Source organism: Lichenostomus cassidix, chromosome 3 (genome assembly GCF_008360975.1).
Source record: "Lichenostomus cassidix isolate B80296 chromosome 3, HeHo_3.0, whole genome shotgun sequence".
Lineage (NCBI taxonomy): Eukaryota > Metazoa > Chordata > Aves > Passeriformes > Meliphagidae > Lichenostomus > Lichenostomus cassidix.
The window spans coordinates 90,356,981-90,384,389 of NC_139483.1; the positions used below are offsets into that span (position 1 = coordinate 90,356,981).

The 27,409-nt window shown below is 35.4% G+C and overlaps 1 protein-coding gene across 1 annotated transcript in view; it reads left to right on the forward strand.

Annotated features, from left to right (window-relative positions):
- The window catches only part of CSMD1 (CUB and Sushi multiple domains 1), a 1,097,029-nt gene that overhangs the window by 218,165 nt on the left and 851,455 nt on the right, over nt 1-27,409 (forward strand). The window contains exon 2 of the mRNA XM_085056685.1: nt 2,920-3,136. Coding sequence (XP_084912811.1) covers nt 2,920-3,136 — 217 coding nt within the window. The remainder of the gene's footprint in view (nt 1-2,919; nt 3,137-27,409) is intronic.

A 27,409-nucleotide genomic window follows, 5' to 3' on the forward strand; every position in this document is an offset into this window, starting at 1 on the left:
TACCTGTCACCCTAAGTCTTTCTGTTCCTGTTCTCCAAGTAAATCCTCCAACTGAATCTGTCTTAAGTGATTTGATGCTGAATTTACTCCTTGGAAGAGGTGCAACATTTGGCAGTTCTGAAGGTTTTAGAATTACATATATTGACAAAATAGGTATTATACAGATAGCAGCTAGCCTTTTTCCCCCCTACAATTCTGCTCTGTTAACATGCTCCTGTCTTAACTAGGCAGGTACAGACTTAGAAGATGTTTTTTCTGGGTCTATATAGCTCTTAAAATCTCTTTGAGTATTAGTTGCTTCAGAAACTAAATCCTCCTTGAAATTGCCAGTGCAGGGATGAGTTTGCTGGGAGTTAACTGTGTATTAAATTTCTTCTAGGATTTTTACTGTATTTTTTACTGAACACTAAGTAAATAAGTATATATTTTTATATATATATATAAAATTAAGAACAAACCTAAATAGCATTTCACAGTAATTTTTTTTTCTTCATGATTCTCCTTTGCCTCATGTTTCCTTGGGTACAAAGAGAATAGGCAATATGTCTATGAATAGTTTCAGAACTGGAGGCATACGTATATACAGGAGAGCTAAACCAAAGTGGAGAAAGAAATTACTCTAGGTTGTAAGAAATCTCTAAGTTAAATAGTAAAACATTTTCTGCCTTATTTCTCATTACTGTTTGTTTATTTTCCAAAATAATAATGCACAATAGCCTGTATCTACAGATAGGAGCACAAAACACCTTTTGGAATAAAACTGGGAGCAATCACTGGCAGTTACAAAAACTTCTGCAAGTAGGTAACAAGTGTTTGTGTAAGGAAACTGCTGAGTTTTGGCCATGTGGGGGCTGTCAGGGTTCACTTACTACCCCAGCAATATGAAGTTTAAAAATAAAAGTTAATAAAGTTTATATTACAAACTTTATAAACATATAACTATAAAGTTAATAAAGATTAAAATTAAAGGTTAATAAAGTTTTACTTTATGTCAGCTCTAGGATTCCCAAAGAGATTGGGCACATAATTTGTTTGTCTCCCTGGAAGTCATAAATGTAGTTAAAGTATTGCATTTACATATGAAGTTACATATGGTGTACTATATTCTTTACATGCTAGAATTACAAATTTCTGCTCCCAAAATGTCTTTGACAGCTTTTAGATGAATTGCTAATGCACACTTGATAGTTCTCCTTTTTCAAAGCAAACCTTTCACACCCGAGTGGTAGGAAGGCTGCTGTGCAGCACAGTTTGCAAGGGGTACTTGACTTACAGAAAGCAGTGTTGTGGGCATGAAGTAGCTGGTTAGAGTAACAGGGTGGTGGGCTGTCACTATCATTTCCCTTTTGTGTTTTCAGAACATCAGGTCTGTAGTAATTAAATTATTTTAAATTGTTTGTGACACTTGTGTGACATTTCCCCTGTGGCTGTAGGAAGAGGGATACCATGCAAAGTACCTGAAAGAATGCCGATAAGTTTAAGTGATCAGTACATAGCTGAAACATTCATGCTAATTTCCTGGTGTAATGGGTTCCTTCTTTGCAAATGTTTAATAATACAGATGTCTTATTAAAGTGAATTAAATTGTAGGTATACCAGAGATTTTTACTTGAAAAGCTTCCTGAATCCCCACAGCTTTTTTATCTCTTCATTAGAGTTGTTATTATATTTGAAATTTATTAAAGATTATTACTAATAAGTTCTTTAGTTTTAGCAGCAAATCTTTTTTATTAAATCCATCTTACTAAGGTTTAGAGACCCCCCACAAGAATTTGACAGCACTTCTCTGAAAGATTCAGTCTCAGAGACCCACTGCTGGAAATTTTTAAAAAATTGCAGTCAGAAATACTTTTCTGGTTTAGATATAACAATGAAATGTGGATTTTACTTGTTTTGAAGTGCTTAAAATGCATATAATAATCCAAGCATTACAGTGCACAGAATGTTCTTATATTATTCTCTGCTCAAATATTTCATTGGTGCTTCTCTCCAGCTCAGAGTCAGTACAACTGTTGTGTGTGGGATTAACAAAATCAAGTAGGAAACTAGCAACAGTGTGCACTGTAAGTCAAGGTTTCTTGCTGAGGACTTCCCGTTAATGAGCTATCATGCCCTCACAAAGTCTGTGGGATGTAAAAACCAGATACAAACACCTGCTGAGTAAACCCTTAGTGTTATTTTTTATTAATCAAAAAAACCCCAAACCCTTAGTGTTATTTTTTATGAATCAAAAAAAAAACCCAAAAACCAAAAAAGACCCAAAACCAAACCAAACAAAAAAAAAACAAAACAAAAAAACCCAAAACCAACCAGACAAACAAAAGCAAACAAAACCAAAAAGACCAAACAAAGAAAAAAAAAAAACACTTTCCTGATCCAAAACACATGGCATTACAAATATTATACACAAGAAATTTTGCTGAGTTTTCAAAGTACAGAAATCTTGATGTTAGTTGCAACACAGTGCATATAAAACGTGTTTACATTTTCTCTTTATGTTAAAGTAGCTTTCAGAACATCAGAAACTCTGATACTTTAGTATTTACTTAGAAAATTTTTAAATGGCATTTTTCAAAAAGTTCTAGACACTCTCTTGCCATTGAACTTGTCAGTCTGTTGAATTTATGGCATTCAGGCTAGTGCTGAAATCTCACATTTGAATGAATAAGTCATACATTGTTAATACTACAGAACCTCAAGTAATTATTCTCTACATAAATAGATGGTATGTGTCTCAGAAAATCCAGCTATGAGGGCTTTTAATCTGAAGGGAAGAAGGGTATGAATGCAATTTTATGTGCTGTTTGTAATCTAGAAAAATATTGTAAAATCAAGTCTATATATAGGTACTTACGTAAGAATATATACTGGATAAGGGAAAAGAAAAACAACTGCAATTTTTCCTTTCTTCTTTTTCAGGTCAGAACTGTGGAGGCTTAGTACAGGGACCAAATGGTACTATAGAAAGCCCTGGATTCCCTCACGGTTATCCAAATTATGCCAACTGCACATGGATCATTATCACAGGAGAGCGTAACAGGATACAACTGTCATTTCATACTTTTGCCCTCGAGGAAGACTTTGATATTTTGTCAATTTATGATGGACAACCACAGCAAGGCAATTTAAAAGTGAGGTAAGGTACCTCTTTTTCTTTCCTGATTTCTTTCTGCCTGTCTGTCTCTTTACTTTTCTTTCTCTCTCCTGCATATCTGTTCTGATGATATGTTAGAACATACATTGTTTTTCCTTAGTTTATCCCCAGCCAAGGGGACAGTAGTGCCCCAAGATCTCCCAGCAAAAGATGTTAATCCAAATTTCAGATCTTTATGGCCCTAGCTTGAGTTTCAGTAACATCAGTTGCACTTAAAATTTGCATAATTCAAGGTTGGTATTGGTGAAGGCACTGAGCACAGATGTATTCCACGTTTCAGTAGATTATTTTTATTTGCCTGCTGATAGAATCCAGGTTTGGCCAAGAGTCCCTTTCTTGAAGGCACCAGCCACCAGTTTTTGAAAGCACTCTTACTGAGATGAGTTGAGCTGTAAATTGTTTGATATTGCCAAAATTGAAATTCTGCTCCATTAAGCAGTTAGGTATCTTTAAAGGTCAGAAACTGGTGTGTCTTATCTGTCCAAAAACCTCTGAGGTCATCAAGAGGCTTTATGGAAGCTTTTTCATCTTGAAGCTTTTCACAACTTCAGGTTTTGATGCATTAATTTCATTGGTGCCTTGTTGTGAGTTTTGCAGTCGTTTGCTGGACCTGCACTGCAGAGCTGGAAAGCAAACATTGCTTCCAGTGCTGCTCTCTCATTTTCTGTTCAGGCATGAGATTTATTGAGTACTGTAAAACACTGTTGTCAGTTCTGTTGTCTGATTACCCTTTTACATGCTGCTGATTTATACTATAGTGCTAAAACAAATGTGGGAACATCACCAATTTGTTCCACATTTTAGTGGGTATAATCACTGGGTATTTTTGACAAGAGCAATGTTCTGATTGATTGTTTACTCAGTTCAAAAAGTTTTGAAAAATGTGGAAGGTAGTCCACAGCTACCAATGCTTTAGTTGCACAGTGTGTGGGCTTCATTTACTGTACTTAACTGACCTTTAGTACTTGTATCACCTGTATGAATGATAAATATTTCTTTTTTAGTGAAATGCTTTTATTAGCAATATTTAACATGCCTGCTTGTTTTGCACTAATCATAGTAGAAAATTGTTTAAAGGAAGAGCACCAACAAATGTTCTGTGGGTATGAGCATAGTAAACAGAAATTCCCAAGTACGGTCTTTATCCCAGTGAAGTAATGGTGGGTGCTGCTGATTCCAGTAAAACGAGATTTCACTTCCAACTTCCAGCAGTGAGGCAGATATTTTATTTCACCTTGCTTGTATTTGCCAATCAGTTACCTTCACAAATGGCATTTTGAGGAAAAAACATTTGTTGGCTTTGCAGCATGCAGAGGTTAGCATAGCAGAATTTAAATGACAGGTTTCTATTGACATCTCATATCCTGTGTCATATCCTTTGCTGTACAAAGAACATTAACAGGTGTATCCCTTTGCAGTTACGCCTTTCAAGACAATTCCCTCAGCAAATATTGGCAAATTACAATCTTGGTTTTTCAGCTGTCAGCATGGAGATGAAAGAGATCATCTTGGAAGTTCTGCTTCAGGGCATGCACTTATTTTTCCCCATAGATAAAAACACTCAACCACTACTTTTTTGGTAATTGTGTTTCTTTAGCTATCATGTAAAATCTGTAGCTTTTCCTTAAAAATACCTGTGTACTATATCACTATCACAAACTATAATAATTAAGTAATAGTCACTCCATATTTTGTATAGTATTTTTTTCGGCTGCTACAGCAAAATTGAGTAAAAACAAATAGTATGTTCAACTAGTTTATTGTGCTGCTAGAAGGACCTTTCATATGCTAAATATACACCAGAATTCTTTCACTACTAATTGTAAAACCCAAAAAACAGAAACACATATAAAATATATTGAAATTATTAGGCAAAGGAATAAATTGGTTTAGGCTGTTTGTGTGGAGAAAGAAAAGCAAAACAGGGAGTGATAACATATACAAACTTCTTCAGTTAGTGCATTATTAAAGCATACACTGTTTTAAGGGATAAATTACACATGGTAGTAATCACAGGCTTTTGTATGCTATAGGGACATTGAAAATTAAGACAGTAGCAGAAAGAACAATGTAAATAGAAGATAAGGTACTAAAGAGCGCTATTTTACATCTTCCTATTTTTCTAGATAAAATCCAACCAGCATTCTGTAACTGTGTGTAATTCTGAGACCTGTGGCCCAAAATTGTCCTTAAAAAATTGCTACAGTGGCTTTTCTTTATCATTGTAAAGATCACAAAACACAAACCAGGATTTGATATATAATATATTATTTTCTAATGTATATAGTGTGTATATTTATATCTATATACATATGTTTCATCTAGGAGTGCAGTGCAGGCTGGGATCTATCCAGCTGGGATGCAGCTCTGTGGAAAGGGACCTGGGAGTCCTGGTGGGCAGCAAGCTCAGTGTGAGTGAGCAGTGTGCTGCTCTGGCAAACAAAGCCAACAGGATGCTGGGCTCATCAGCAACAGCATCACCAGCAGAGATAAAGAAGTCATTGTCCCACTCTGCTCAGGGCTTGTCAGGCCACCCTGGAACGCTGTGTTCAGTTTTGGTTCCACTATACAAAAATGATGTGGACAGTCTGGAGGGGGTCCAGAGAAGGGCCATAAAGATGATCAATGACTGAGAAGTTGCCGTGTGACAGAATTGGGCTTGTTCAGCCTAGAGAAAGGGAGACCTTGTCACCATGCTGCAGTATTTAAAGGGTGGCTACAGTAAAGATGCAGACTCCTTTTCTACAAGGAGTTGTGTCGAAAAAATTAGAGGTATAGGGTACAAGTAACTTCTGGGTAGATTCCAAGTGGGCCCATGAAGAAAATTTTCACAAAGAGAAACATCAGCCGTTTGAATCATCTCCCCAGTGTTGGACACTTCTAAGATTCAGCTGGACAGCATGCTGGGCCATTTTGTTTAGACTGTGCTTTTGCCAAGAAAGTTTGTCTATAGACAAACATGAAGTTAGATAATTGATTTCACTATATATTATAACAAAAACAAATATCTCAGTTCTATATTATTTTTTTAAAAAATAAAGCAAAAAATATTGCCTTTATCAGTTGATGGACAAAGATTTCAAAACATAACTACATTCTAATTTAAATGAGAAAAGATGCAAAATATATTTTTTATTTGCATTTAATATTCTAAGGAAATTTTCATTTTCTACATGCAGTTAATTCTCAGCATGTAGAACTCATACAGGTGAAGAAGATGTGCAAGTGTGGTGCACTGAGACAACAGTTATTATTTAGATGTATTCCTTGTGGATGGTTTCCATAAGTAAGCATTACAGTCAGTAATTCAGTGTAATTCAGGGGCTAGCAAATATTTATTTTGACATTTTTTCTTTGTCATATGTATCAGATAAAAGAGTAAATGGCAATATTTTTAAACAGAAAGGAGAAATGTATCAACAGCACATAGGGACACAGCTCAGCTGTGAAGAAGCCCAGCAGAAAGGCAGACATGAACAGACAATATTGACCTATTGACTTGTGCACTGCCAATGGATATATTACCTGCCACAGACAAGTGAATTCAAAACAGACAGCTCAAAAGTTTACAGATTTCAAAACTCATTTCAGGGCTGGTTGTAATACATACCTATTTTCCACATCTGAAAAGAGAGAAATGCTCATCAATTTTAGCATAATTCTTGTTGCAATATATTTTTTCTATATGCCAAATTCCTGAATAGGGGTTTCATAGAGAGGCAAAGGGAAACCATAACAGGACTGGATAAACAGAAAAGCCTGTATCAAAACCTCTGTTACTGAAGAGGTGTGGTGGGCTGTGAGTGGTGGAGTGGTGTGGGGAGTAGGTGGGGCGTTAAGACATAGAACTATGAATTTTACAAAAATGGTGAACCGAGACTTTGTACGTGCAATTGTCTCCATCTCAGTTTACAGCCTGAGGTTACAGATTTTTTCCTCTGTCAAATACAGGTGAATGCTGTAATCTCTGTGTTGCAGTGTCTGTCAGTAAAAGTTACTCTTTTAGTATCTCACACTTAGTTTTCCTAAGTGTTAGTTTCAGACCTGTGCAATCAAGTCTGGAAAATAGTTTTTCAGTTAATCTTTCAGACAATCCTAAAAAAACTTTTTAAAATGGATTCCAAGCAATTTGGTTTTTTTCTTACACAGAAAAGCTTTTCATTAAATTATATATGCTAATAAGAATACATAAATAGGCAGATGTGAATATTTTTAATGTGTGTATGCATCTGTCAGTTAGTTTGGACATACATGATATATATACTTTGGAAAGTTATTTTAAAATGTCTGTTTGCCTTCATGGGTTCTCAGGCCTTCTAAGCATTATATAATTTACTGCAGCCTAGCTAATAACATAATAGATGCTGCTTTACTCATATTAGTTGAAATAAACAGTTTTGTTTTAATGGAGCAGTAATGTTTATGATGAAAGTTACTAATGTAACGTGTAATAAAATACAGCGTACCAAAAATTTTCTGACAAGAGTATATAAAATGTGTGCTTAATAGCAATACTTTCCCTCTGCTTTCTTGAATCATGCAGCAATAATAGGAATTAAATATGAATTATTCACAGGATTCACTTTTCCCTGTCTCCAGCAAGCAATAAACCATATGTTTTTTCTGTACATCATAATCCAAGCATAGAAATAAAAGTTAAAGTCTGAGCTCTCACTTACTATTAAACCTCTTTTATCTTAACAAACCATGATTTATCATGTAGGCAACATTTTAAATTTTTTGTTTGTTTTTGTTCTGTTTCTTTGTTGTTTATTATTTGATTGTTTCTTCAGAAACCATTTCTGTCTTCCATCTCTCCAGGGTCAAGAGAACAGTGAAGCAATGATGGGGTGATTGACTTTTCTACAGAACTGCTGACACTGCAGCAGCGAGAGCTTTGTGCAGTTTAAAGTTCTTATTTCTTTTTTCCTTCCCCAGGAAAATGACATATGTATATTTTTTTTACTTTTTCATTGCAGCACATCATTTCCTACAAAGTATGTAAGACTTTCGTGTGTGTGTGAGCTGGTGACTTTGTGAAGAAAACAGTATAGGAATGAGTAGAGAAGCTTTTTACCAGCTGAAGCATACCTAGAATACAGCACAAAGTAGTGTTCAAATTTTTAAAACAAGATTATTGAATAATTTCAGTAGAACATTCTGGTACTTTTTATATCTGTAAGAAAAGGAAAACTATTACTGTATATTATGCGATTTTTACTGAGTTCCTGCCAGTAGATGTGCCAATCAATGAATACTGTTCCTTTTTTTATGTTAATCATAGAACCACAGAATAAAATACAGAATGGCACGTGTTGGAAGAAACATTAGAGATCACCTAGTTCCAACCCCCCAGCAGTGGGCAGGGACACCTTCCACAGGACCAGATTGCTCAAAGCCCTATTCAAACTGAACTTGAATACTACAAGGGATAATGCTCTCACAGCCTCCCTGGGCAACCTGTTCCAGTGCCTCAAAACCCTCTGAGTAAAGAGTTTTAACATATACTTTCCTAATATCTAATATACAGTTTCCCTCTTTCAGTTTAAACACATTGCACCTTGTCCTGTCACTCTTTACCCATATCAAAAGTCCCTCTTCCTCCTTTTCATGTTTCCTTGAGGTACTGGAAGGCTGCATTGAGGTCTACCCAAAGCCTTCTCTTCTCCAGGCTGAGCAACCCCAACTCTCTCAGCCTGTCTTTGAAGGAGAGGTGCTCCAGCCTTCTGATCATCTTTGTGGCTCTCCTCTAAATCAGATTTTTCTTAGCTGTTTTACCTATAAATATATTAGGAAGAGGAAACTTTCCTAGCACAGGGCTAAAATGTGATTCATTATGCATCACATAGGTGTTTAAGGAAAGGAAGAAAGGTATGATCTGATCAGCTAAATGCTGACAAATAGTTTTGGCCAATGCGAAAATAGCATGTAATGGAAGGAAAGATAATTTACGTGTGCAATACTGGCACGTTCAAACTCATATATGGAATGTTTTTGGAGCATTTTTTTCCCACATGTGGATAAAAGGTAAAATACCTATTCCCATAATTTTAGCTTCCTGATTCAAAATCATAAGCTTGCTTATTTTGTTGGCAAGCCTACATGCTAAAAAGATTTAACAAAAATTGTATTAAATATAAAGTCAAATACGGAGTCTTGTTACTAGCAAGCCATTTCACCAATTATTATAGGACATATTAATTACATGTTTTAGGCTGATACTAAATGATGGCAAACTTAAAAAGAATGCTTTTTTCCCCCAAAGCTATGGAACTCCCACCTAAAAAAATCTATTTCACATTTAAGGAACTATTATTTCTTGGGGGAAAAATTTTAACATTTAACAAGGCAAAATAGTACATGAATTTATACTGTAATATTCTTCATCAGTTATTTAAAAGTTTTCTAATGTAGTTGTTTAAATCAGCTTGATAAAATGAATGTGAGACTCACCATTGTGAAAATGTGGCTGTGCTCATTTCCTTTGTCCTCTTAGAGGTAGGTCTTTTTTCATCTGAAACTGGCCATGGTACATATTCAGAGAACATATAGGTGTTTCTTCTTTGCTTCTTCCAAACTTTTGAAACTGAACCTGCATATGTGTCAGCAGTGGTTTGATGCATTGGTATGTAGTACTGCAATATCAAAAGTATTATTGGTAAGGATTTAGAAGATGAGTGTTGGGATATAGTTCCTAAACAGACAATTTTCCAACTAAACAGGTGGTATCATTAACTCAATTAGTGGTTTTATAAGGAATTTTTATTCTTAATTTCATTAAGTTTTGATAGTGAGGACAATTGCTGACTTTAATTACCTGTCACCTAAACATACATTACACATATGGAGTGAATTAAGCAGTCTTATATTAATCTTTCTGCATCTTCTAAAAAGATATGTCTGTTTTATTTTATAAATTATATATGTTGGATCAATGATATATGTTGAATCGACATGATTATGTACAGAAGACCTACTGATCAGCATCCCTAAATACTGTTTATACAATAATTATTGCAACAGTTCTTGGTCAGACATCAGTCACTTCCCTTTGCTTATATTCTGACTGCAAGCTTAATAATTAAATTACAGCCATTTCAAAATTTGAAACTGGACTTCACAATGAGAATAAAGCCCAGTTGTCAAAATCTGTCCCCTTTTGATTTGCTGTTGTACATTCTTATTGTGGAATTTTTTATCATTTCTATGTAACTGTGATAGATAACTTTTTAATTAGTACATAACCTGTATGCTATGAAGAATTTTTGATACCTGTTTGTTTTAGAGAATAAAAACATATTTTATATGCTAACTGTCAAATTAAAAGGGACCAGAAAAGCTTTATAAAATGTAGTAATCATATTTCTGATGCATGTAATCAGGTTAAACTGTGAATCATGTTCTCTCACTGTCATCTGGAATTACCTGCCTGCCTTAACTGAGCCTTGTGATTATGGACTGTATGATCACAGTCTGGTTTTGGATCATCCTGCACTGACAGGGATGTAGCGATCATGGGACAGATACAACATCAGAAATGTTCAGGCATTTGAGGAGAGTTCTGCGGTCCCTCATTTCTGAATTTCTGCAGTGGAAGTTCAGCATCCTCTCCCCTGTGATCCAGTCACACTCAATCAATTCGTCTTCCAAAACAAATTTTGTAGACAAGTGTTCTCATAATCTTGCAGTTTCTGATATTACTTGGAGACCTTCCTTGGTTTTCATCCTGTTCATGTTCACAAGAGTATCTGCTGACATTATTAGGGGCCTTGCATTTTGACAGTGATGCTTTTTCCCACTTAATGCAGTCTAAAGTACGCTTCTGCTGACATCCCAGATTATTCCTGTGTTCATACTTCCATTTGAGTGAAAACTATGTATTCTCATTTCCATTCAACTCAATGAATTTATTAAGAATACTAAATAGTCAGTGGCCAACTGAAGTCAATGAGAGTGACTCTGATTATAAAGCAATTGAGGACAAATTTTGATATGGGCCCAGTATGAACCAGGCTGGGAATAGCACTTTGTCCATGGTGATGAACTAATGAAGTAGGGATTCCCAAGAAAACTATGCAGGGACCATGTGTTTCCAGATTCAAGTTAAAGAGGAGGGAAATCCTCTTGTCACATAGTTTATAACTTTTTGACCATAAAATTAATTAAACTTTCCTATTAAAAATACAGGGGTTTTCTTTTTATTTAGGCTTCTCTATGTCAGAAAATTAATTAGATACTTTTTTGTGACAATGAACGAAACATTTGTATAGCTTTTTGAAATTCTGCCTTACTTTTTTCCACTAAAGGGAAGATGGTTGCCCAGTATCTAATAGAAGAAATAGCAAAAATTATTTACCTTATTATGGAGGGCAAATACTGTGGAAATCATTTATTGGTGGCATAATTTCAAGGATCAAAAGAGGAAGAGTTACAGAAAGCAAATATTTTTAAAAACAATTGCTCTTAAAGGTAAATATTCCTTTTTTGTTTTTTATTGCAGAAGTGTTGACTAGAAAAAAGAGTAATATTAAACAAAATTATGTTTCTAATAAATCAAAGTCATTATGGGGCTTTGAGCAACCTGGTCTTGTGGAAGATTCCCTGCCCATGACAGGGGTTTGGAACTGGATGATCTTTAAGTTCTCTTTCAACCCAAACCATTCTATGATTCTATGACTACTTTGGAGAATTAATTCCCCAGGGTTTTAGATTACAGTTCTTGTGTGCTATTAGACAAACATAAGCAGCCAAGTTAGAAAGTTAGAAAGTATCAAAGGCAATAGTAAAGCAACCATCCTTTCATACAGTGAAACCATAATTTCAAAACCAATGTTGTGAAATAGGGATTTTAGTCCATACTTCTCTCATTTGGTTTTATATGTTATGTCTTTCAAAAGCCTAATACCAGCCATACTGCAAATGACATACTACATTAATTAGATTGCTAAATTTTGTTTGAAACTATGAGCTTAAGTAGTGGTATTATCGTGCATATATCAAACATCATACCAATCACTTTTATGCTGAACATCATTTTTTAATACTTGTAATAAGCAAGAGTTATTAACAAAATGTACACCATTTTAATTTTACTTTATCTTGAAAGAGGTAAAGTACTGAAAAAGAGGTTTTAAATACCTTCAAGGTAACCTTGAAAATTTCAAATAATGTCACCATATAAGCTTATCATCCCTGTACAGTAAAAGAATATGTTGTTTGGTTAAAAATTACAGTCTGCAGTCTTTCAATATATGTTCCACAGCATGCAGAATGTGAGGCTCTGAGAAGCGTAGCATCTAACAAGAAGACCTCTCTCAGTCATAGCTTCATGTTTTTTTCCTGTAGAAATCATTGAAAATGGATGGAGAAAAAGCTCCTTTTCCTTATAAAGATAAAACAACAAGCCATTAAAACCCCCGGCCAACAAAATTTCCTTTGTGTGCTACAAGCATGAAAGAGCAAATTGAGCATAACAAGTAAACACAAGGATCATGAATAAGATTTTTTGTTTGTTTGTTTGTTTCTGTTTAATGCTTTAGGGCCTTTAGCCAAATATTCTAATATCATGCTGTGCGAAAAAGATGTTGGTTTCTCTGCTTGCTGTGAGATGTTCCAAGTTTGGAAGAAGCTACCACTCTGAAAAAAAAATTATGAAAGAATACATTACCATGAATAACTCAGCACTCTCTAGTGAGGAAAGAAAAGCAAGTTATTTACATATAAAATGAAAAAATTACACTCCAGCAGTGAATGAGTATCTAATATCAGATTGAAAAGGGGCCAATTTTGGGCTGGCGCACGGGACGTTTGCATGTGAATTCTTAACTTATAATGAAGACAGTCAATCGCAGCATTCAGTCTGCAGTGACCTAGCAATGTATGCATTGACAACAGTGAATGGAAACAGATGTATGCAATTGTCTAGCAAATTGAACTCCAAACTTGATAACAGTTAAGCATCTTATTAATGAGGACTAAGATTTCATTCTTTCCATGTTAGAAGAGAGGTAAATAAGACCTTGTAACAAGAGCAGAAACTATGGCTTCGAGAAGTTGCCAGCTCCAGTTTTGGATTGTGATAGTGACTGCACAGCAGTGACTGAAGTTAGAAAGGTGCAAAGAGCAGTGATAGTGCCACTCTGTTCCCATTGTTCACAACTTTCACAGTTGATCTGTGTCTTACTATTTCTTTTCAGTCCAAGGTTTCCTGTCTCCATCTACCCATAATTTCTGTGGAAATTACTTTTATCTCAACCTGGGATTTAAATGGTCCCTTCTGTGTTTTACCTAAGTTTTTTCCTGATCTTCTTTCAAATTTCCTACCCGTTATCTTTCCACATCTTCCAGAACAAAACTTGCCTCATACACTTACATTGATTTGTAATTTTTTTAAGACAGAGAATCCTTTAAACATGAGTGTTAGGAGTCAATATTTGAGAAGATGTGGAACTGGAAAGTTAATGCATTTGAGTGGACACAAACTAGGTCTGTGCAATGCTGCAAATTGTAGACAAAGATGCTCTTCTTTTATATTCCAAGATGCCTAGGATTCAGTGACCAAAAAGCAAACAAACTCCACAGACAGAAAGAATTTTCCATGCAAAGAGTTAGAGGAGAATATGGATTTTTTACAGACTAAGCTTTCGTAACCTGTCTTTGTTTGAATGTTTACTCCAAATACGACACTTTGGAGGGAATGGAAAATCAAAAAACACATATGAAAGCAATAGTGAATTCCAATATATGTAGGTGTGGTTTGTAGGGAAGGTCTAGTTTAAAGTATTCAAAGCACTTAAAGAACATTTTTCTACCTCAAACAAAATCATGATAGAAGAATTCTATGACACAAATAGAAAGTCACAGCCAAGAGCTCTGAATCCCCTTTAAAATGCTGCTTCTGAACTCCTGATTTTCAAATGTTGCATTTCTCGCACTCATAGGGTGAGAAAGAGCAGAGGCACAGAAGAAAAGTATGTTGTTGTAGTCGTCCTAGGAAAACATTATACTGCAGATCATCAACAATATACCATACAGTGGTATATTTCGAGATTCAAGTTACATAGGTCCAGCACTACAGCACTGACAAAAAAGGGGTATAGTTCCTATAGACTGAGGGAAATAATTATTTACCTAATAAAATAATAAAATAATTAATAAAATAATAATATAATTTGTGTAATATTGAATTATATATTTTAAATTTTAAAACAAAGCACTTATTTCTAACTATATAATGAAGAATACAGTGATTTGTTTTATAAAAGCCAGTTTTAAAATATTCTGCATATTTGACAACTTTTTGCTAACTGTTCAAGCTTGCTTTCACTGTGTAATCTTGTCCTCATTTATTTATCCTTGCTGCGACCATTAATCATAGGTTCTCTCATTCTTTTCATAAAGACTTTGCCAAAAGGAAAGCTTGTCAACTTCAGCATTTCAAGATGCAGAGCATAGAAAGGAAAAGTTACTTTATTATTGTGCCTTAATTATTAGTACTGTTCCACTGTTTTCTCTTTGTCTGTGTTTCACACACTCTGTTTTGTCACTGATGGAGAAAGGATATTTTCTGCACCCAGTTCGAGTAAGTCTTTGTTAGCTTATAAGTTCATGATAGAGCCAATAAGTTCTTCTGAAGAGGAATGTGTTAGCACATTCTTGCTAATAAGCTTGAATTTCCCATGCTCAAAGTTGTTTCTTGCGTGTAGGAAGATTCTGCCAAAAAAGAAGTATGCATAGGCTTAGCTAAAGCTTTAGCTAAAACTATTTATTTTGTTTCATAGCAATGATATTTTAGGAACCTACTTATGACTTTGAAATTACTTATTTTTCTTAATTTACGTATTTAATATAACTAGAGGCATTTGACATCACATTGTGGAAGTGAATTATGATGTGTAATACTTATTACACAATATTGATATAAGATACAGAGTTTGAATTATTGAATATACAATTTGAGGTTTAATTATCACCAGAAATTTGCATAATTACCTTTTTCTTGATTTTTCAAGTGGACAGCTGTAAAGATGAATCCCATAAAACATCTTTGCCTGTTTTATTAGTCCTTACTGGCAGAATTTGCATGCTGTATTGATTAGTAGGAAGGTTTAATAAAGTTTCTTCATTGCAGAGTTGAGTTAAAAAGACTTCAATTGGTATTGTATTATCTCTTTCAAATTTTGTATTTGAAATCACTTAATTGGTCAGGCATTTCAGTAGTCCACAAAAGTGTGTTTAATTTGAGAAAAAAAACCCAAAACCTTGAAGTAATAATTCCATTACACAATGTAGGGTATGATATATTACTTAATGAATACACCTAAAAAGTCACATGTATCAGAAATTCAAATGTAAGTTGGTTGGTGTCATCGTAACTCAATTTAACTCTTGTTTTCCTCAAATGATAAAAATTTAACATTCTTTCTGTCATCATTCAGTGTGATTAAGTAAGAACCTAAGCCAGACTGTCAGGTCTTAGAAGCAGACTTAGAACAAGAGATCTTTCTGGTTTTTAAAGTATCACTTAATCTCTGTTTCACCGTTTGTAAAATATCATGTTTTCATTAATAGGTGTTTTCTATTGCTAAATGCTGAAAGATTTTCAAGCATCTTGGATGGAAGGTGTAGAAGTATAAAGTGTTCATTTTTTTCCTATGGCAAAAGGAGAACCTGTTACCAAAGTGTTCACATTCCTTTGCTGTTTTCAGAAGACTTCAAATTGCTGGTTCTGCAAATCTGTATTTTCTGAGCATCTTTTAATTTTATTTATGTTTAAAGATTTTTAGAGCCCTGGGACCATAATCCAAGGGATGCAAGCTGCTAGCACATGTGGAGCTTTCCCAGCTCGGCAGTAAGGCAGTCTAGTATGTGCTAAATCAAGTCTTTTGTTTGTAATTGTAAAGACAGGTCCAATGAAGGCAGCTGTACTAACACTAAAGTGATGTTTATGGACAATAAAAGACACACTTTTGACATAACACCTCTTGGATCTTTGAACAGAGGAAATAAAGTGGATATAGAGCAGGAAGTATATTACCTCAGTGAATGCACACATACAGCAGAGGTACTGGGGCAGGTTGTAATGTGTACTTGTGTATGGATGATGAAGAGACGGGTATGTCACTGGAAAATATCTTCCTGTTGCCTCAGCCAGTGATGGAAATGCTACTCTGCCCTGCTACCTTGTAGTGCTGGTAGTGCCCCAATACTATCAGAAGATTTCACGTCAGAGCTTCTCTTGGATTTTCTGAGGCCTTTGGGAAAATAGGTGAATATTTGCTTCTCATGTTTCTCTTTTCTTCACCACAACTACTTCAGCCGTTTTTGTTTCTTATAGAAAGCATTGAGAGATTGAATGAGCCCTCATATATGCTGGATGTAGCCCCACTGTCTTAGCATTGACTCTATGTTTTCTGTAATTCCAGACAGGCAAAATCATGTGGTTTAGTTAATAGGATCAAGTTTATGCTGGAGTGAATTTCAGAGTTCATACTTAAATGATTTTCTTGTAAGTACATAACTTACCTTTTTCTAGTAGACAAAAACCTATAAAAATTTGAAACCTTAGCTATTCACCTAAGTTGAATAAACACCACCAGATGCAAAAAGAGGGTGACAGAGCTAATAAAAAGGGCTTGTGAATTGAATATCCATACTGATAGAGTTATGTTTGATTGGAATGGTAAGCATCTCCACAATGATTTTACTGGATGATCATTTCTCAAATGAGGCAGGAAACAAGACAGCTTACATCCTTGGCTTAAAATCTTTTAGTGAAATCCATGTGTGGGGTAAATAATGATATTTATTATATTTACACTGTCCAATTTTAGCATGCAAACTTGTATGGAGGGAAACAAAGTGCATTTTTTGGATAAAGCAAATCCCTCTTTCCCATCTTCATCCATTTTACCTTAATCTTGACCATGACTTCCTTCTTCAGCTTGTTGCTCTTTCTACTGCAATTGATTTCTTTTATTGTTCTATGTAAATTTCTCTTGAAGTACTATGAGTCTAAGCTAAAGCCTAAAGAATACAGTAAGCATTTATTTGTGTCATTTACACTCGGCTTCCTCTTACTCAGGGCAAATTTCTGATTCAATCTATCTCCCTTGACCACCTCAAAGCAGAACAAAACAGAAGTAGTTTGCTTATATTGGGGCTTCCCTATAGAGAGAAATTAAGGTATGTTGGATTCAAGGGTCAATTTAGAGCATTCACTAACCAGATGGGTAAGAATACTCAGATTGCTCACAGGAGATTGAAGGCATTAGTTCATTGTGCCCACCTTAAGCACTGGCAGCATCACATCCCCATATGACAAACAGAGTCCAGTCTGCTTTGTGCAGCTTTCACTTAGGTTGTGCTCATGTGGCATTGTATGTTACTAAAAAGCTTCCTGCTGGTTCAGAGTGTGGACAGACTACAGCTTTTCTCTGTCTGCAAAATACCTCCATAGGTGTAAGTACAGAGCACTCTTAGGCAAAGGAACTGACTCAAAACAAAAAAAAAAAGTATCCAGCATTTAGTTTAGAATAAAAGTGAGATGATGTATCAGGGTCCGGGAGGGCTGCACAAGCCGGCTCCTCCCCGGTCCGGGGTCCCTGGTCCGTGAAATCCCACCGGATCTGGGGCGGGCGGCCCCCGAGGTTCCGCGGCATGGCGTGAGTCTCCAAACCACGTCAATTCAAGCAGGAAATGAAGTGAGATGAAAGAACGAACTGGACTTCATCTCTGTTCTGCTAGAGAGGTTTATTTGGGGTAAGGGGAAAAGGGGTGCAGGGAAGGAGAAGGGGGGAGGGAAACAGGGCAGGGAGCAGATGCTAGCAGCTCAGAGATGGAAGACCTCGAGCTGATCCAGACATCACCTTATAAAGGGAAAGGAAGGGGAGGGACTGTCTCCCCCAGAGCCAGTCTGGGGGAGTCTGAAGAGAAGACAGGCATAGGGAACCCACCAATAGATTTCAGGTACAGCAGAGCATATTTCAAAATGAACCAATGGTACACTCAGCGGGGAAACAAAGAGAGCACATGGAATCCTAAAACCCCACATTGCTACAGTGAGAAATCAGTGAAGCATATCTAGTGTGCTTAATTTTATTGTGCATTAACATTTATTGGCAGGTAGGTAGGTCTTTAGCATGCAGTTTCTTAGTATGGTTCAATTGGTATATATCCATGCTTAGGCTGGAAAAATGGTTCCTGATCCTGCTCTCCCCCCAGTTCCCATGTGAATGTTTTGCCATTCTGCCTTGCACCAGCACAGTGGTGCATCTAACAAAACCTGTGTAATTTGCTACACTGCCAAAAACCCCTTAGTGGTTCTTCTGTCTTTATTTAAATACTTAAACAAATTTATAATGATTGAACAGAATGCCAGTTACCAGTGTAAGGCTGGAAGTGGCAAATGTCATGTGGTAACTTCAAATTAGAGATATGTGGAACATTCTAGCTGGGTCATTCATCTTGCAGTTCATATCCTCAGTCTTCAGCAATATCAGTTTGCCTGTTTTTTCTCATAAATTCAGAGAAAGGGGAATTAGGATAAGGAAGAGAAGTATCAGAAATTATCTGACAAACAGATTTTCATTGGAAAATACTGAAAGTCATATTATTTGGACTAATAAATTAACTTTGCAAAAAAGAAAAATCAGAGTTTTCCTACACATTGAGTGGTTCCATGACAACGTTTTTAGGACAGCCTGAGGCAAATGTAATATATCAACTTTCAAACAGCTCTTACCCAATGAAATTAGTGAGTAGATAAGTGAGTAAATTGGTATTGTGAATCCAATTCCCACCAATAAGCTCATTAAGCAGTGGGGAAAGGAAGTTGTTCCTTTTTTATTGTTTATTTTTTAGCTTGTGAAATGGATAGCTTTAAGAAAAGAGGTAGAATTTGTATTGTTTAGAAGAAAATCAGAGCTTGGAAACAAGGATACCGGTAAGAAGCAGTAGCCAGAAGCAAAAGAAAGAAGCTTTCATATCCAGGATATAGCTTCCATACAAGCTTTTTTCCCCAATATAATTGTAAAAAAAAAAAAAAAAAAAAAAGGGAAAAAAAAAAGATTTCTTTGGTTTAGAAGTTGTATCAACTCATGTTATAAATTTATGAAAATTTAATGTTATTTTTGAACAGAATGGTCAAATAAAATATGCCAAGTACACTACCTTGAAATTAAAGGTCTCACTAAAGTGGGAGATGGAGAAATATTTAATCTGTGCCTGATAGTATGTAAGGCAAGGCTTTCTCCATTACCTTTAAGTCACAGTTCTGAATAATTATTCTTTTTCTAAAGGGACCTGTCAGAGTTCTCTCAGATCCATTGCTGTGAAGTGCTTTGAACAGAAATGAATTGCAAACCATCTTACATTCTTATTTTCTGATGTATGACATGGAAACTTTTGTTCTCCACTCTCTTCATGTGTGGAAAAAGAAGTAAAAGAAGTACCTTCTTTCCTCAGCCTTTGGTTTTGTTTCAGATCTTTGAAGTGTAAACAAAAGCTGCTTTGAAGTAAATGCTAAAATCTACCTCTTTAAAACAGGTAGATCCCCTTAGCTTTGGTTTTCCTTATTAGTAATATAGAAGATGTTGTCAGGTCTCACTGATGTAAGATTTGCAGTGTTTCACACACCTAATGGCCTTTCTTATTTCATGATCACGTTGAAGTGAAGCCAGACTGGTATCTTTCATGTCTGACAGTGGTTTCTTTGCTTGACAGATATAATTTTTTTACAAGCCCAGTCTTCAACTTAGTATATCAGTCTTTCCTGACACCATTAACCACCATAAAACATCATCACAGAGAGGAAAAATGTCTGACGAGTCATGTGTATGTGTCATTCAGCACTCTTCTGTATTGTACTTCAGATGGGTTTATGTGGTAGGGTTGTTTTTTTTTTTAGTCTGGTATTTATTTAATTTTGTATTGAACTTTTGCAACTATTCTTGGTTTAAAAACATTAAATACATTTGATTTGGACAGTCATAGTTAATATGAGGTTTATACGACTGACCTCCAGCAGTCTTCTCTCCCACATCATCAGTAGGGATCTAGAAGAAATATCAATGTAGTAGTCTATTTTTGGCTTGCTGGACTTTGGAAGACGAACTTGAAGAAAATGACTTGTAGCTGAATATCTTTGAAGGGCAAAGATACCTGAAAGCTTACTGCTTTTGTTACCTGTCAAGAATAGCTGAAAGGAGATGAAAAGATGGCTGAAAGGAGAGGAGCAGGCAAAGACGGAAACTAGGAACCAGGAAATTTGAGGTTTATTTCTGAATCCTTCTCTAAAATCTTTTGTGACTTGAGAGATGCCGCAAAACTTTTTTTTGTTTTGTTTTGTTTTTTTCAATATAAAATATATGCTCAAGATAGTTGTTAGATTTAAAAAATTAGTTAACTTTCTGTGAAATACCCTTGAGAATTGAAAGACATATATATATAGCATATATAGCATAGCTTTCCTTTTCTTCTCAATGTATTTATATAGTGCTGCCACTGTAGCACAAGTAAATAAAGGCTTAAGTGGGCAAGGACCACTTCAAAAATCTGGTTCAAATTCATAGTTAAATTGTATGCAGTCTCTAACTCAAGAAAGTCAGAGATAGTAAGTGACAGCAGCAAAAGAGCAGCATCCATAGAAGTCTGAAAAATCACCAAAGTTCCTCTAGGTAATTTTTCCTCTGCAGTTCTCCCAAGGGTATACCAAGAAGTTAATTCTTGTGGAAAGAGAGAAGAGGTTTGTGGAACACAAAATGGTCATTACATTTTGAAAACAAAGATACTGTCTAAAATACAGCCTTTTGTTACTGTTGTTTAATCTACACAACTTTGAGGAGCCAGTTTGGAAATCATCCAGTAGTATCTATCCTGGAGTAGAATATTCCCATGTTAGCTTAAGGAAACAGAAACCTATTTAAAGATATCAGTGTCATAACCCATAAAATCATTGGTGAGATTGCAAGTAATGTGTTTTGATTTAAAACATCAATATGTCCTGTTATATGAGGATATAGAATACATCTATTGAGAAGGGATTTTATCCAAAGTTTTGGACTTCAGATTTCTCGAGACAACTCTACTACCAGCTGTAGACTTCAGGTGCTTTTCAGTGGATTCACACCCACCTAGAGAGGAATTGTAAATGTCATTGTAACTTCTGGACCTGATTTTGGATTTTGACAGAGAATAAGAGATCACATTTCAGTACTGTGTCCTTATTTAAACACTTTTATGTCTGTTGGAAACTTCATTGGGACAGTATCATGTATACTAAATTTATATGATAAATGATGTCTTTAGCTGTCCTTTGTTTTCTTTGCAACAGCGCAATATGGATTCATGTCACCTTAGCTGTACATATTACATATATGAGAATCTGCTCTCTGAAATTGCTTAACTCCATTGATTAGAGAGGCAATGGCAAAGGCAAGCCTTTTTTATTATTTAAACAGCTACGGTTAGGTAAGGTGAATCTCACCAAAATGAATGCTGGAGGAAAGAACGATAGCTTGAAATGTAAATTTAATCCTCGAATCTCCTGTTTGGAGCAGTGTGGGATGCCAATGTAGAGGTTTCTTGTACTTGTAAAACTGTTTAATGACACTGTTATTCTATTATTTGATTGCTTATTACCAGGATAAAAGAGGAAAAGGAAGAGCACCTTTTTCTGATAGTTCAGTTGGTAAATATTTATGGGATCAAAAGGTGATCTAAGAACAATGCTGAGTTTCTATATTATCTGGCTTCAATGGGAATTTAAGATTTGTGGGTTTTGCCTCAGTTTTAGTCCTTTTACAGCTAAAGTAAAAATTTTTATAAAAAAAGCAAAAAACCTACAAAACAAGATTTTTACAGTACTTTTTTCCACAAATTAAAAACTATTTTACAGGTCTCTAAAGAATTTATTACACTAAAATTAGCTCTCAGCTCGTGAGTTTAGCTTTCCAGTGTGGGAAGAAATGTTAGATCATTGCCTATTTGTAATCGTGCTCTTTCCCAAAATAAAATGTAAGTGATTTATGCATTTATCCTGAGGTTTAGTAGGAACTGTGAGAGCTGATGTATGTGTTTGGACAGAGCTGCATAGCAGCTTCTTTTTCTGATATGTGAGCCAGAGATGATGTTTCATCTCTGTGTGCTGGAATATAGCCAAGGATTGCATACCCTGGTAAACAAAGTAGGAAAGTCTGGTACCCCTTTCCTCCAGTGCACTGGGAAACACTGACTGCATGTGATTGAAAGTTTCTCCAAGGTTGAAGGAAGGTTTGTGGTTTTTCATACAAAGTAGCAACAATGACCTTCTGGGTGATAGTAGAATAAGGACCATTTTGTCACAATTTTTTTGAATGGCTATGTCAACAGAGGCCATGTCTGTCCTTGTCTTGTCAGACCTGAAAAAGAGATGGTGCTGTCAAGCTGGAGGGTTTGGGGGCTTGGCTTTCTTTTTGTTCGTGCTTCATGCTGCAAACTCGCACTCAAGTGCAAGACTATTCTAGAAGGTCATGGGAAAATTTTTGGTTTGACCAAAGCAAAATACTCCTCCGCTATAGATATATTCCTATTTCAACTGTAGAACTTCAGAAAAATTTTATTTTTCTCAATAAATAGTCATACTGCTAATTTTATTCTTTATGGAAATTTTATTACTCCATTAATCACTGTCTGGAATTCCCAGTGATGGTGACAGAGCTGCTCAATTTTCAAGTAGCCTGTGTGGTGCTGCCTGCACCAAGACTTACTAATAGCAAGCTGTATTAACAAAGATTTTATTCCTTCTGCTGCCTGTATCTATGAACTGACTGCTTTGCAAACGGTTGCAGTCTGCAGTGCTGCTCTGGAATCAATGAATAGAGATGAAGTGTTTTTGTTTTGATGATGAGTGCAAAGAAGAGAGGAAATCCAGCACAGACAATACAGCATTGATTCAGAGATAGTATTCATTGCATTGCAGTTAATTTCTAATTGTTATGACTCATTTTGTATATTAGACTGAGTTGATGAATGTGCTTTAGAATCAGTTAATGAGTAGTGAATGTGGTATTTAGTAACACTGTTCACTGTATAGCTGGCAGAAATGTCACAGTTCTGTCACAGTAATCAGAATTCATTTGTGACCTGGATAATCTCATCTAGTGTCAAAATTCCTTGGGATGAGTACTTTGTACACAGAGCTTTCTCTTATAACTCCACGGGATCAATTTTTAGAGAAGCAAAGTAACTACGTGCTTAGGATGGCAGGTCTCCCAGGCACTACAGTTCATATTTAGTTTAAGCCTTCAAGATTAAGTGGCTTTTCAGTTTCAGAATTCTAGTTTTGAGTAACTGCATGTTGAATCAAGAGCTCACAGGGAGCAGTAACATTTAGCCAGGTAACTTAGTCTTTATATGGAGAGTATGTTTTTTCTGAATTCCAGCAGCACCTCTTTTCTACTTAGGTGACTAGATCCTACGAATTTTATTTCAGAATTTAAAAAAATCTTTTTCTAGGTGAGAAATAACATCTTCTGTCATGTATATATTTTGAACTTATATGAAACAATCAGATTTTTAAATTCAACTCAATTTCCAAAACATGATCTGACTTAGTCAAAAGAACAGTCCTCTTGCTGTTGAACCGCTAGCAGAGAGGAGTCCAGTCTTCAGTGTGGCAAAAAATGTCTGTTTTTATTAATTAATTTCAACTTATATAGACTTTCAAAGGTCACTCAGATTGGTCAGTTCAAAACCTCCCCCCAGGCCGATTGGCCAGGCTTGAATTGTTCATATCATCCAAACTTTATCTTTGTTTATAAAACACAGGAAGAAGAGAGAAAAGTTTCACACGGGAAAGGTCTGAGCTCGCCACACTATCCATAAACTTACTCGCTGCTAAGAATGAATTCTGCAATTGAAGATTTTCAACCAAACCTTTTTTTTCTGATCTGTGGCAATGAATGCTGTTGGTTTCTATCAGGTGGACAGCCTAGCTTAATTTGTATTTGCTTGTTTTTAAACTCTGCCAATAGAAAATTTTATTTAGGAGACTCAAATTGCCATGATTTTAATGGGATGGATTTTCTTGATCCCATTGCTCAGTTCTAGCTAGATGAGAACACTCAACTATACTTTGAACATTAATTTAGTTCTGTGATAATGACAGCAGTCTACATTGGTAGAACAAAAAAGATTCATGGAGGTTTTAAAATTACTTAATTTAGGAATAGGCTAGTATGGACATAATTACTTTAAAATTGGATATAGTAACTTTAAAATAATAGGCTTCATTAAAAACCTTCATATTTACTTAAAAGCAGGATGTAATTGAGCACCTCTCCATGGAAATTGCTTTACTTTTTAAAAAAGACTATCATATGTACAAGTGATTGGAAAAACAGTGATTTTATACTTAATATTTTTATAAACAATAGACTTCAGATGTAGCTGTTCTGTTGTAGTTTAAACTAACAAAGATCTGTAGTTCAGGTTCTCATTAATTTTTTTCCCTTTCTCTTGGTAATTTAACAGTCCTTACATGGGAGTGCAAAGGTGCTTTAATCCAAATGTAACATTACATTACACCCTTAAGATGACCTGGTAAAAGTGACAATCTGATTGTACCTGTTCTAAAGAAGTATAGCTGTATAGATAAGGAGCTGTAATAATTATAAAGAGCCTACAACAAAAGTCAGTATGGTGCCTTTTATCACAGTAACAAGAACAGAGACTCAGTAGTGCACAGTGTTTAATTAGTTTGTTATGTACAAGAAAAAATAAGGATATTAATACAACGATGATCATAAAAACCGTATTAAGATTCAGGCTCCTGCAGAGACTCCATTAACCTTGCCTAAGAGCTGTCAAAACATATGCCAAGTTCTCACCCCTTCTAGACAAGGGAACAGATTAATTTTACTCTTGGACGAAGCAGCCCACTGCTGACGTGAGAAAACCAAACCACAGCTCCAGAGTTTCATTTGGTGGTGCAGATCAGGTACACTGTAATAGGTGTGCATCTAGAATACCACGGATATTGTAGTCAGCAATTTCAGTAAGTGAATCTTAGCTGCATATTGCAATGGTCCTGAAGACGCTTTCATGGAGCACAGGGACTGCAGAAAGCTTTGGTAAAGAGAAAACTTCCACTTAAGAGTTTGTTCTTTAATCAGAATAAGAGGAAAGTTGCATAAATAAATATTAATAAACCAAATCATAACTAAGGACCCGGACTAGTAAGAAAATAATTTTCTCTTCTTTAGAGTAACAACTAATAGAATTATATCTGTCTTCACAATCATATCTAACATATGCCTTGGAATTAAGGCTAAGCCTGTGCAAGATTTGGGGTATTAGCTGATGTTCTCTTTTTAATTTTTTTACATTATTAGCTTTGTAACATAATTTCACAGAAAATGCTGCCCCATCAAATAATTCTTAAATTATCTATTTTCTTTTCAAAGACAATGTAGCCATATGTGCTTTGGGAATTTCCAACAATCTACCATTTTCAGAACTGATGTAATATTTCAAAATGGTGAAGCCTATAAAGGCTTTTTGCTTGTTTTTACATAAAACAACTTTCTAAGCAAGCAAACCCAAAATGTTCTTTTTGCTGCTTCTAATGAAAACCAAATGAAATATTACTACATTTTACTAACTTTCTTTCTCAGTAGTCATTACTTTTCTCTAATATTGCTTGTAATTTCAAGCTCTTATAAGTTTAATCGTGAGTTAGATGGCAAATGTGAGGTTTTCTCCTGCGAGATGGTTTTATAACAGGAATCTAGAATGCAGCATTTTATTCCAACAATTTTTTATAAAATTTAAAGTTTTGTGTGCTTACAGATCTTCATACACTGAATAGCTTCTTAATTTCTGAAAGAAACAGGCATATATTATGGCTATAGATTTTTTTCCTGAAATATTTTCATAAAGGCATAGTTCAATAAAAGTTATTAATTTAGGAGGGAGAAGAAACACCAGTGTGCTGTGTTTGTTTGAAAGTTTCCTATAGCAGATTCTTTCTTCAAAACACTTTCAAGGAAAGACTGAATACTTCACTGCTCACCCTACCATTATGTCTCTGTCCTTTTGACTGCTAAAACATCTCTCCACAAAATCTGGAAATGCAAAATTTGTTCTTTAGCACTTGTCACACTTGCTGAAACATCAGCCACATGACATGACCTTCCTTCTAGTCTTCCAAATAGTTTTTGTCATCCATCCTCAATGAGACTTCTGCTTTTCATAATAAGCTTTAAATATTACAACTTGTCATAAAAATGACAAATAATTTTCCTTTGTACTGACAGTTATAGGAAGTATGAGATTCTAGACATCTGGATGATGGGATGAGAGCAAAGAATTAAATAATTTTTTATCACCTACCAGCAACCAGTCGCCTCTAGTGAAGAGCACAGTTTCTTTACTCTTATGGCACATATTTCCCACCTTATCTGAAGTTCTCAATGCTTACCCATTTTTCTAACCTCATGACATGTTTGAGTGTTGCTGATTAGGAAATGTATCTCAAAAGGAGAAAAAGTGATGAGCATAAGTACCAAGCTCAAAAGCTTACACTGCTTGCAAGCGTTTTCCAACTCTCACCTTTCAAATATAACATACTTAAATATGTACAGAGCCACAAATAATCAGCTTCCTAGGTTACACTGTATTCCAAGGTCTAAAATTTTTGTTCACAAAGTTCTTTCACTTCATCTGCCAAACAGATGTTCTGGTTGGTGTTGGTTTCTCAGCATCATACAGCATCAATTAGTAAGCTCACAGCTATTCTCTGCATGCAGGTGCTGGTCCTTTTTACCTCTCTCTAATCATATTATAGCCCTCATACATTCCTGCCTGATATGAGTGCTGACTCTGGAACTCCAAGATTTGCACACAAGGCCATTTCTGAACTGGTCTGAAACTTATGTTTCACTGTCCCTACATATGATGATGACATACATAGCAAGTTGTACTACTAAAAATCAGTTTTCTTCTTGTGTCTTCATACCAGCTGGATTAATCACATTCCCATCCTAAATGCATAAGAATTTCTATTCAGTCCAACCTTGTGTTAGACTGAAACTATGTAAACAATCGTGCTACTCTGAATCCTCTCTCAGTTTCAGTTTAGATCATTTGATGGAGCTGAATAGATTGGACATTAAGCAGTCATAGTTTATTTATTATCAGTACCAAAATATATCTGGCTGCCAGACCATGTTAGCAGCTGCAGTCCAACTTGTCACCCTGTGAGTGAGTGGCTGTGAG